The sequence below is a fragment of the Oncorhynchus clarkii genome, chromosome 25 (assembly GCF_045791955.1).
Source record: "Oncorhynchus clarkii lewisi isolate Uvic-CL-2024 chromosome 25, UVic_Ocla_1.0, whole genome shotgun sequence".
Taxonomy (NCBI): domain Eukaryota; kingdom Metazoa; phylum Chordata; class Actinopteri; order Salmoniformes; family Salmonidae; genus Oncorhynchus; species Oncorhynchus clarkii.
The window spans coordinates 30,453,159-30,466,116 of NC_092171.1; the positions used below are offsets into that span (position 1 = coordinate 30,453,159).

General features: G+C 40.3%; 1 protein-coding gene across 1 annotated transcript in view; it reads left to right on the forward strand.

Moving 5' to 3' along the window:
• LOC139384149 (protein transport protein Sec23A-like) overlaps window positions 1-12,958 on the forward strand; it is a 38,745-nt gene that overhangs the window by 5,747 nt on the left and 20,040 nt on the right. Inside the window, exons 3-10 of the mRNA XM_071128835.1 lie at window positions 5,021-5,165; window positions 5,558-5,874; window positions 7,159-7,303; window positions 7,774-7,932; window positions 9,149-9,264; window positions 9,598-9,721; window positions 10,033-10,113; window positions 10,352-10,441. Coding sequence (XP_070984936.1) covers window positions 5,021-5,165; window positions 5,558-5,874; window positions 7,159-7,303; window positions 7,774-7,932; window positions 9,149-9,264; window positions 9,598-9,721; window positions 10,033-10,113; window positions 10,352-10,441 — 1,177 coding nt within the window. The remainder of the gene's footprint in view (window positions 1-5,020; window positions 5,166-5,557; window positions 5,875-7,158; window positions 7,304-7,773; window positions 7,933-9,148; window positions 9,265-9,597; window positions 9,722-10,032; window positions 10,114-10,351; window positions 10,442-12,958) is intronic.

Here is a 12,958-nt window from a genome sequence, read left to right on the forward strand (position 1 = left end):
CGGCTCTTTTTGGTGAAGTCGGTAACCGAATCGCAAATGTAATTTTGTTCCCTGATTTGCATGCTGTTTCAATTGCTTTTTGAGCTGCATATGTCGATTATTAAAACAATAAGTCCCGAGGGGGTGTGGTATATGGCCAATATACCACGGCAAAGGGCTGTTCTTATGCACGACGCATCACGGAGTGCCTGGACACAGCCCTTAGCTGTGGTATATTGGCCGTATACCACAAACCCCCAAGGTGCCTTATTGCTATTATAAACTGGTTACCAATGTAATTAGAACAGTACAAATACATGTTTTGTACTCGTGGTATACGGTCTGATACAAAAGCTGAACATACACACATCCAGGTACTTTCCGCAGGTGCTGGAGTTGTAGGAAAACTCATGGAAAACAGAAAGGAAAACGGCGCACACTGCTGCTCATGCAGGTGATATTTATTTACATCAACGTTTCGACCCTTAGGTCTTCATCAGGCATCCATATCCCAGATGGGGGTGGAAGGTCCTATGAATAGGGGCAATACTCCGTGACAACACTTCCTGAAACAGGAGGTAAAAAGAAATGTATAACAGTTTCACAGTATCAAAATATATCATCATACACAGGGAAAGTCATCAATATTTACAGTAATATACAGTTGAAGTCGGAAGATTACATACACTTTTGGTTGAAGTCATTAAAACTAGTTTTTAAAGCACTCCACAAATTTCTTGTTAACAAACTATAGTTTTGGCAAGTCGGTTAGGACATCTACTTTGTGCATGACATTTTTCCAACAGTTGTTTACAGACAGATTATTTAACTTATAATTCACTGTATCACAATTCCAGTGGGTCAGAGGTTTACATACACTAAGTTGACTGTGCCTTTAAACAGCTTGGAAAATTATGTAATGGCTAATTGACATCATTTGAATCAATTGGAGGTGGACCCGTGGATGTATTTCAAGGCCTACTTTCAAACTCCGTGCCTCTTTGCTTGACATCATGGGAAAATTAAAAGAAATCAGCCAAGACCTCAGAAAAACAATTGTAGACCTCCACAAGTCTGCTTCATCCTTGGGAGCAATTTCCAAACGCCTGAAGGTACCACGTTCATCTGTACAAACAATAGTACGCAAGTATAAACACCATGGGACCAAGCAGCCGTCATACCGCTCAGGAATCCTAGAGATGAATGTACTTTGGTGCGAAAAGTGCAAATCAATCCCAGAACAACAGCAAAGGACAGTGTGAAGATGCTGGAGGAAACAGGTACAAAAGTATCTATATCCACAGTAAAACTAATCCTATATCGACATAACCTGAAAGGCCGCTCAGCAAGGAAGAAGCCATTAGTCATCTGGTCCACACTAATTTCTTTAGTGCGTAAAGTTTAGTCTTACATTTTTTTGCAAGTCAGTAAGTAATTTGGTCAGGTAAACATTTATTTCAACTCACATTTCACGATCAGAGATAATGATAGGCAATGTTTCAGTCTTTAATTTAAAGATGTACTATTTTTTTCATGGTTTTAGTTCAATTTCTACGATTTACTGAACGAAGAGCCATTTGGGAGCCAAATGAACGGCTCTTTTAGGTAAATGGAGCCAAAATATCCAGCTCACAGAAAATACTTAGAATGCCCATCACTAGCAGTTGATGTGATAACCCATCACTAGCAGTTGATGTGATAACTGTCTTGTTGAGATCGACCGATTAATCGGAATGGCCGATTAATTGGGTCCGATTTAATTAGGGCCGATTTCAGGTTTACACAACAATCGGTAATCGTCATTTTTGGACACCGATCAAAGCCGATTACATTGCACTCCATGAGGAGACTGCGTGGCAGGCTGACTACCTGTTATGCGAGTGCAGCAAGGAGCCAAGGTGCTAGCTAGCATTAAACATATCTTATAAAAAACAATCAATCTTAACACAATCACTAGTAAACTACACATGGTTGATGATATTACTAGTTTATCTAGCTTGTCCTGCGTTGCATATAATCGATGCGGTGCCTGTTAATTTATCATAATTTATCACTGCGAAAAAAGCACTGTCGTTGCACCAATGTGTACCTAAGCATAAACATCAACACCTTTCTTAAAATCAATACACAAGTATATATTTTTAAACCTGCATATTTAGTTAATATTGCCTGCTAACATGAATTTATTTTAACTAGGGAAATTGTGTCACTTCTCTTGTGTTCTGTGCAACAGAGTCAGGGTATATGCAGCAGTTTGGGCTGCCTGGCTCATTGCGAACTGGGAAGACTATTTCTTCCTAACAAAGACAGCCAACTTCGCCAAACGGGGGATGATTTATCGAAAGCGCATTTGCGAAAAAAGCATAATCGTTGCACGAATGTACCTAACCATAAACATCAATGCCTTTCTTAAAATCAATACACAGAAGTATATATTTTTAAACCTGCATATTTACTTAAAATAAATTCATGTTAGCAGGCAATATTAAACTAGGGAAATTGTGTCACTTTTCTTGCGTTCATTACACGCAGAGTCAGGGTATATGCAACAGCTTGAGCTGCCTGGCTCATTACGAACTAATTTGCCAGAATTTCACGTAATTATGACATAACATTGAAGGTTGTGCAATGTAACAGCAATATTTAGACTTATGGATGCCACCCGTTAGATAAAATACGGAACGGTTCTGTATTTCACTGAAAGAATAAACGTTTTATTTTCGAAATTATAGTTTCCGGATTCAACCATATTAATGACCTAAGGCTCGTATTTCTGTGTGTTATTATGTTAAAATTAAGTCTATGATTTGATATTTGATAGAGCAGTCTGACTGAGCAGTGGTATGCAGCAGCAGGCTCGTAAGCATTCATTCAAACAGCACTTTTGTGCGTTTGCCAGCATTGCGCTGTTTATGACTTCAAGCCTATCAACTCCCGAGATTAGGCTGGTGTAACCGATGTGAAATGGCTAGCTAGTTAGCGGGGTGCGTTCTAATAGCGTTTCAAAAGTCACTCGCTCTGAGACTTGGAGTAGTTGTTCCCCTTGCAGAGGGGCTTTTGTGGAGCGATGGGTAACGATGCTTCGAGGGTGGCTGTTGTCGATGTGGTAGTGGTTCGAGCCCAGGTAGGGGCGAGGAGAGGGACGGAAGCTATACTGTTACACTGGCAATACTAAAGTGCCTATAAGAACATCCAATAGTCAAAGGTTAATGAAATGGAAATGGTATAGAGGGAAATAGTCCTATAATTCCTATAATAACTACAACCTAAAACTTCTTACCTGGGAATATTGAAGACTCTTGTTAAAAGGAACCACCAGCTTTCATATGTTCTCATGTTCTGAGCAAGGAACTTAAACGTTAGCTTTTTTATTTGGCACATATTGCACTTTTACTTTCTTCTCCAACACTTTGTTTTTGCATTCTTTAAACCAAATTGAACATGTTTCATTATTTATTTGAGGCTAAATTGATTTGATTGATGTATTATATTAAGTTAAAATAAGTGTTAATTCAGTAATGTTATTATTATAAATGAATAAAAATCTGCCGATTTTAATCGGTATCAGCTTTTTTTGGTCCTCCAATTATCGGTATCGGCGTTGAAAAATCATAATCGGTCAACCTCTACCGTCTTGTGAGTTGACAGAAATACTTTCCCCAAAACCTTCTCAATTAAATGTTAACTGCGCAGTAGGCTTACCTGGCAAAAGTATATTATTTGTATCTATTTGAAAACTTTGCCATGAAATGAGCAGCAGCAGTACAGAATCATCGCTAGACTGGCACATTAGATCACATTGCACACTAGATGTGCAATTGAAGGTCCCGATGCGCAATTAAAGGGGAATTACACAAATCTACATTTGTTACTTTTTTTTCTGTACCTCCCCCCCAAAAATTGACTTCTGATGTGATTTAAACATTGACATCGACTCGGAACATCCAATTTCGTTGTTTCTCTATGAACCATTGTAATTTTTAGTGTGAAATTAATTAAAAGCAGGAAAAATAAAACTAGAAACATAATTTTGGAAAATATTAAACAATTTGGGGAGAAAAAAACACAGATTTTATAGGGCCCCTTTAGATATGTTTTTATTAACCATTATTTGACCAGGTATCTTGACGGAAAACAGTGCATGTCTTTCTCTTTTATCCTAAGGACCTGGAGCTGAGTTGCGTTGCAGCGAAGAGGAGAAGAATGTGCCTTTTTTTTTAAAGAAAAAACATCAGTAGCTCACAATGTTTCATTTTGTAAAAGTGGCAAAAAAAAGTGGCTCAAAGGTTGGAGACCCCTGCCCTATTATCTCCCTCCCTCATTCATGACTATTCCTCCATGTGTAGCCTAACTGTAAACAGGTGATTTACACATCCTCAGTCTTCAGAAGGTTCACATGTACTGTTTAAATAGTTGTGTTCTGGGAGCATTTCCATGTAAAAGAACAAATGACCACCAACATGTGAAGTTCATAGGAGCATGTCAAATTGAGTGTCAAATGGAAGCTAAGTGTCTATATGTTTGAGAAATTAAGGCATATAAAACATTTGGAGTAAGTAAAGGCTTTGGTTTCTGGTCAAACAGATGGAAAAGGGGTCTTGAGACTTTCTGGTAGATGTTTTCTAAAAGAGAATGATATACATATCCATAATGATGAATTTCTGTATAGTACAGATCAGGGAACCGTGATGTTATTCTGTTACCGTTATTCTGTTACCGGATTCTGTCCCCTACTGTATTTGAATAACCAAAATACTGTATATATTTTTTTTCAAACTCAATGTGTCATGCCACATCTTTGAATTGTAATTCAGAGCAGATTTTTAAGAGCTTTTGGAAAATGTGGTTGCATAAAAAAACTGAGACATTTTACCGTAGTTCTGTTACCAAACTTTGCATCTGCACATTCTTCCAGTAAATGTGTATGTGAATTGTACATTATCTTCGTAATCCTTGTGCATAGAGTTGTATTGTTTACAACTAAACTGTGTGGTCATTCTCTCTCAGATTTTTACCACAATCATTTTGTCTCTCAACCTAGCCAAGTGGATTACGGAGCCAAACTGTGGGCTTGCAACTTCTGCTATCAGAGAAATCAGTTTCCACCTACCTATGCTGGGATATCAGAAGTGAACCAGCCAGCTGAGCTGCTGCCACAGTTCTCCACCATTGAATATGTTGTCCAGGTAATGTTTTTATTTGATCGATGCTGGATTCTCGAATTGTAATACAGTATTTTTTTTTCCCCAAATCAAAATATTTAGATTTATCTCAATTTGATCCGTTTTATAATAGTTTTTAACAGCATTCAGATAAGATCTCATCTTTCCTACACCTATGTTATTTCATTTTCATCTAGTACATTAAAACAAGGCCTGTGATGGACCTCTTATACATCTTGATAATGTTACTTGAAAACCATTTTGTCATTGTTTTTATTAGTCCACCTTAAAATGAGTTTGCTGTCCCCCTGGCCCCCACAGAAAATGAAACTGTCAGTCATCTGTTGGATTCTAGCACCCTTTCACTGTTTTATGCAATAGGATAGTTGACCAGGTTCTCTCTCTTTACCCCACAGAGAGGTCCCCAGATGCCTCTGGTCTTCCTGTACGTGGTGGACACCTGCATGGAGGATGAAGACCTGCAGGCTCTGAAGGAGTCCTTACAGATGTCCCTGTCGCTGCTGCCTCCTACAGCCCTGGTTGGCCTCATCACCTTCGGACGCATGATCCAGGTCCACGAACTGGGCTGCGATGGCATCTCAAAGAGCTACGTCTTCAGGGGAACTAAAGACCTTAACGCCAAGCAGCTGCAGGAGATGCTGGGCTTGACCAAACCCACTGCTGCACAGGCAGGACGGGGACCACAAGCTCCACAGCCCCCCCTCTCCAACAGGTAAACCACGCTACAGTCTACAGCCTTGTTTTGACATTGTATACTGAACAAAAATATAAACGCACCATCTAAAGTGTTGGTCCCATGTTTCATGAGCTGAAATAAAAGATCCCATGCATTTTTCAGACCACAAAAAAGTTTTTCTCTCACATTTTTTTACATCCCTGTTAGTGAGCATTTCTCCTTTGCAAAGATAATCCATCCACCTGACGGGAGTGGCATATCAAGAAGCTGATTAAACAGCATAATCATTACACAGGTGCACCTTGTGTAAAAGGCCACTCTAAAATGTGCAGTTATGTCAACCAACACAATGCCACAAATGTCTCATGTTTTGACGGAGCATGCAATTGGCATGCTGACTGCAGGAATGTCCACCAGAGCTGCTGCCAGATAATTTAATGTTAATATTTCTACCATAAGCCGCCTCCAACGCAGTTTTAGAGAATTTGGCAGTACGTCCAATCGGCCTCAACCTCAGACCATATGTAACCACGCCGGCCCAGGGACTCCACATCCGGCTTCTTCACCTGTGGGATCATTTGAGACCAGCTACCTGGATAGCTGATGAAACTGAGGAGTATTTCTGTCTGTAATAAAGCCCTTTTGTGGGGAAAAACTCATTCTGATTGGCTGGACCTGGCTCCCCAGTGGGTGGGCCTGGCTCCCCAAGGGCCCATGACATCCCATGCCCACCCATAGCTGCACCCCTGCCCAGTCATGTGAAATCAATAGATGAAGGCCTAATTTATTAATTTTAACTGACTTATTTCCTTATATAAACTCAGTAAAATCGTTGAAATTGTTACATTTTGCGTTTATATTTTTGTTCAGTATAGTACCTTTTTTATTGTGGTCTGTAGATTGGTTGAATTGACTGATTTTATTGATTTATTGAATGTATAAGAAAAAATATACATACAGCCACACACCAATGCCATGGCAGTACATGCAGTACCTGGCAAAAGTTTGGACACTCAGGGGTTTTTCTTTACTTTTACTATTTTCTACATTGTAAAATAATAGTGAAGACATCAAACCTATTAAATATGCATCATCAAGGCAAAGGGTGGCTACTTTGAAGAATATATTTTGATTTGTTTAACACTTTTTTTGGTTACTATGTGATTCCATATGTGTTATTTCATTGTTTTCTACATTGTAGAAATAAAGAGACTCTGGAATGAGTTGGTGTGTCCAAACATTTGACTGGTACTGTACATTAGTCTAATTTTGTGTCATGCTAAATTATTTTAATCTTAGGACTTATTTTCTTTTTCCTAGATTCCTCCAGCCTGTCCAGAAGATTGACATGAACCTGACAGACCTGCTTGGAGAGCTCCAGAGGGATCCCTGGCCTGTCACTCAGGGAAAACGGCCCCTCCGCTCGTTAGGGTCGGCCATGTCCATCGCTGTTGGCTTGCTGGAGGTTAGACCTAGACAGAAATATAAACTGCCTCAATGCAGTCCTGGGTTCAAATAGTATTTTAAATATCTAAAATACTTTGGTTTGATAGATTTTTCCTGACCTAACGGCACCAATAAAATAGTTATCTGGCATCTCAGGCAGACTGAAGCAATTGTTTTCAAAGTGTTTGAAAGATTTTAAATAATATTAAAACCCAGGTCTGTTCATATTTGTCATTGGAATGTAATGGTACATATTTCAATGACACCATTTTCAATATTACCATTTTAGTCTGATCAGCCCCCGCACACTACTTCAAATTCATATTTCCCTGTGTTCCTCTGTATGAAGTAGGATTTGTAAGCTGTATAGACCTATTATGCCGTGGGAATTGACCAGGATTACTAGCTTTAGTCTGTGTTTGGTTGCATTGTTTAGTCCGCTTCATAGAAATGTTTTGTAATAAAATGTCCCTTTTTTCCACCATCCAGTGCACCTTCCCGAACACTGGGGCACGCATCATGACCTTCATCGGTGGACCAGCCACTCAGGGTCCAGGCATGGTGGTAGGAGATGAGCTAAAGACCCCTATTCGCTCCTGGCACGACATTGAGAAGGACAACGCCAAGTTCATGAAAAAGGGGACCAAAGTAAGTTTTGGCTCAACCTTTGACGGTTCACTTTTCCTGTTATTTAGATGAGTTTACCATGATCTGAACTTTTTTTCAGGTCCGTTGCCACTGTCTGTGAATGATGAAGTTGTGTGTTACACCACATTAAAGTGAGGCAATCAGTTAAATGGCTAGATGTGTTTTAACATAAGTTAAACAGGTATTACCTTTTTCTGTATATTATGGGATATTTCTGCTATGGAAATCCTTGGGCGGGCCACCTAAATGTTTTTATGTATTTTTAGAATATTTGAGAACTAACAATCACCATACAAGTTAGACAGTTAGGTAGAATAGAAAATTCCCCAAACAATGAATTTATCAGTTGTGGCAGATCAGGGGGTTTGGTCAAGACGTTTATCAATATCAGACACGGACAGAGAAGGATCAAGGGTGTTTATTTAAATAATAGATCAAAAAGAAAATGGGATGCCATCTCCTGGTATTCCGGGTCTGGCGGTATCCTGTCGGGCACAAAACTGAACTTTCTCTTCTTACCTCTGCAACCGTCAACCATACCACAGGAGTCCTTTCTTCCCCCATTCCTCCTATATGCTGCCCTTCTGGCAGCTTTATGGGCCTTGCACAGCTGGTGAGCAATCTGCCCTTGATTACTCACCAGCTCCCAATCAGCCCCAATTAGTCCTGGCTGGAGAGCCCATCGAGACCTGGCATGTCCAGCAGATGGAGTCATCGCCTCGTGATGTATACTCCATCTGTTACCAGCCTGTTGGCTGACCTGCTGTACGCCACACAGTATAGATTTGATTATGTTTGAGCAAAATAACATAGCATTAGAATTGCAGGAAATTAGCTTTAAAACTGATTGCTATCTCAGCTCCATGGCAGAATATGTAGATTTGATGTAAATTAGCTTTAAAACATTTTCTTTCAGATCCATGGCAAATGTGTAGAATTGCAGGAAATGTCCTTTACAGTTTTAAACATTTCTCTCAGCTCAATGAAGAAATGTGTAGAATTACTGGAAATTGACTTAATAATGCAAAAACATCTCTACACCACCAAGATGGGAGTCCTCTAAAATGTTCTCTGAAATTCAACCACGCCCAGTGAGCGTAGTGCCACGCCCTCTGCCACGCCCACCACCCCTTTTTGATCCAGAAAACAACCTGATATTGGATCCTCTTTTTATCCTGTATGAAGTTAGGGTTTTACCCCTTTTCTTCATTTTCAGCATTACGAGGCATTGGCGAGCCGTGCCTCCATCAACGGCCACATCATAGACATCTATGCCTGTGCTCTGGACCAGACCGGACTGCTGGAGATGAAGTGTTGTTCCAATCACACCGGGTGAGGACACTCTGTCTGGTGAACACACAGGCTGAGTCCAAAATGGCTCCCTATATAGTACACTACTTTTGACCAGGGCTTACAGGGCCCTGTCAAAAGTAGTGCGCTATATAGGGAATATAGTGCCATTTGATACGCTGAACACACACAAATATGTCAATAACACTGGCTCCTCCCATAGTAAGAGGAGAGTTTGTCCTCTGTTCTTCTTCTCCAATGCTCTCGTCTGATGTTTTGAGGAAGAGGAGGAGAGAGGAGAGGAGGCGACGAAGAGAGACTTCTGAGATTCACCCTATGTATAGTTGAACTCCTATGAGTATATCTGTTTTGCAGAGGCTACATGGTGATGGCAGACTCTTTCAACACCTCACTATTCAAACAAACCTTCCAGAGGGTCTTTACCAAAGATGTGGCTGGAGCCTTCAAGATGGCCTTCGCTGGCACTCTGGAGATAAAGGTAGAGCCATTGCACAGACTGGCGGTGTCTGAAATGGTACCGTTTTACCTAATATAGTGTACTAGTAGTGCACTTTTAAGGAATAGGGTGTCATTTTAGAACACAGCCACTGTTCCAATATCTACGCATACCCAATACATTGCTTCTACGTAGTGTGGATATTGGAACAGAGCGACATGCTCTCTTGGATAGTTGATTCTATCCATAAAACTCTATGGGAAATATAGATTTCTTGACTTTGTAGTTTACCAAATAGAATTGTGCGCAAACTGCTAATATCTTCTAATATCATCTGTCCTTCTTCATTTCAGACGTCTCGAGAGATCAAGATTTCAGGAGCCATCGGGCCATGTGTGTCATTAAATGCCAAAGGGCCGTGTGTGTCTGAAAATGTGAGTCCATGTCAAATACATAGAACAGTGACCGAATACTCTACATCATCGATCAGCTGATATGCAGAACAGACTTGTACTTTTGACCGGTCAACACTTTTGTAAGTGTAGTTGTTAATCCAGAATATTGTGTGTCCTGAATCTCTGCCAAAGGAGATGTATCAACGTTGCTCTGTTTCTGATCCCTTCTAGAACGATGTCGTTCTGATACTGATCCCTTCTGTTTGTTTCCTTAAAGGAAATTGGAACAGGGGGCACATCTCAATGGAAGATATGTGGTCTTGACCATAACACCACTCTGGCAGTGTACTTTGAGGTGGTCAATCAGGTATGCCTTCATATTACACACTCTGGATTGTGATCACTAAGCTACTTTTGGCAATAACTGCCATATTTTGTGTTAAAAGCTTTTTATTGGCAAGGTTTCTGAGTAGTCGTTTTTATATCACAGTAATCTGAGATTAGGTGATCCACAGAACAATGTTCCACTTGTGCCAAAGACTCAGTGAATTTGATTGCACCACCATAGAGGGTACTAGCTGTTCCATAATGATCTCTTCCACTGCTGTACTGGGCTGGTCAGAGGTACCGGATAGAGGTGCAACAGCATCACTATGCCACCAGACAGTATGCTCATATATTAAACCACTATGGCCTCTTTATGAAACATACAGTAGTATAAGATGGATCTATAAATGTAATTGAGATGATCACATTAATTTTAATCCAATACATCCAGTTATGATAAACTGAAAGATTACATTTCAATGATTTTAGATAGGCAGTGTTGCCATAGGTATATTTATTGAGGAAGAACGCATTTGGACAGACAGTAATGTTTGTATACGTACAGTTTAGCACAGTTTGCAATCTAGTTCAAACATTGTAGTTCAACATTGTAGTTCAAACAGACAATGGTCCAATGTCCCTGATTGACTGTGCAATGTGCATTGTAAGCTAACCTTTTTAGTTAGAAACAGAACAGATATGGCGGTCTTCGTGTATAGATCCACTTAAGACACAAGTGTCACAATCCCATTGGTCATACTAGAGACTGTCAGTCTGTTGCATCCTGTCGCCACAATGATCCTTCATATGGTCCTTCTCTGGTGTTTAGTCCCAACCTGTATTGTATTTCATTTCATTCATTCATTTTGTTCACTCAGTAACAATTGCCACTTTTTTTTTCAGGGAGTCCTGGGATTCATAAAATTAAGTCTGTAGTTGGTCTGTATTTTAGTCTGTAGTCAGGCTAGTTTTTCAGATGGCTCCACAGTGACAGAGTCTTGTCCTAGTGTAGTGTCCATAGTGTCTTTACCATCCTCCATAGTCACCTCTGACATGAATTTGGCCTCTGGTGACCCTGTTTTGGAGTTGGCTTCTGACAAGAGTGATGGGTTGGAGATGTTGTGATGGTGGCGATCTTGGCTCACTATCTCAAGTTGGATGGCGGTGCTCTGTGGGCAGGAGTTCTTCAGAGGGCGCTGGAACAGCCATCGTATTTTATTCAGGCTTTTCTGCAGAGCCGCTCTGTAGCGCCTGAGAGGGAGAGGGAGGGAGAAAGAGATGGGAGGGGGAGTGAGTGAGTGAGATTGAATTTAGAGAGAGAGGGGTAGAGAAAATAACCAACAATGCAGTGTAGCCAGCCGCTCTGCCTCATCGGCTCTACAGCTCTGCTCCAACACTGAGAAGCTCATTTCATAATCTCAAGCGCTCAGCTTTTCCCCCGCATAACAGTCGTCATTTAGAAATGTTCTGGAGCTAGCAGTTTCTATGGAGATTTAAATAGAAAGACTCTTTTTTTGGATAGTTTTGTGTGTGTGTGTGCGTATGTATGTATGTATGTATGTATATATATATGTGTGTGTGTGTGTATATATATATATATATATATATATATGTACACACACACACACACACAAAACTATCCAAAAAAAGAGTCTTTCTATCTAAATCTCCATAGAAACTGCCCCTCTCAACGTGATTGACTGAGGTTAGAGGAATAGAAACCCATGGATTTGGAGATGAAAATGAGGAGGGTATCAAGTTGATTTTGATTGGAGGTGTTTCTGTGCTTTGGACCAAATGTTACCACCTCCCAATACTAAAATATGGAAGAGATACAACAAAGAGCTTTGCGATCTAAACTAGCAGTGGTCACAGCAAATGTTCTTATTTCATCAACACGGTTAAGTACAAGCATATTAAGTGTTGTAGAGAACAATCTGATGATTTATTTTATGTGATTCATAATGACATCGGCTAAAGAAAGCCTCATTTAGTAGCACCCTCTTGAATTGACCTGTATTTCACTACATTCTAGAGCGTGAGTGAACGCCCTACAACATGTTTGGAACATCAAATCACAATAAAGTCGCAGTATCGAATCGCAATACATATTGTATTGGCACCTAAATATCTTGATAGTATTGTGAGGTCCCAGCCCTATTGCTTATCCCTTACGTCTGAATCAAGATCACTTCTCAATTCCCTCTGATTTTGGTTTCATGTGGCCATTGATGGACCACAAGGATATTGAGTGGCTTTATATTGAGGTATAACATCTTCATAAGATTGAGCCTTATTTTTCCTGAGACGCAGCATTGAAATGACTTTATATTGTCTGAGTGACAGTTTGTTTGGGGCTATTAAGGGGAAGTTGAAAGGGGATACCTAGTCAGTTGGACAACTGAATGCATTCAATTGAAATGTTTCTTCCGCATTTAACCCAACCCCTCTGAATCAGAGAGGTGCAAGGGGCTGCCTCAATCGACGTCCATGTTTTCGGCGCCCAGCGAGCAGTTGTTGGCTATTGCTTACGTCTGCGTCATGGAGTTGATCCATG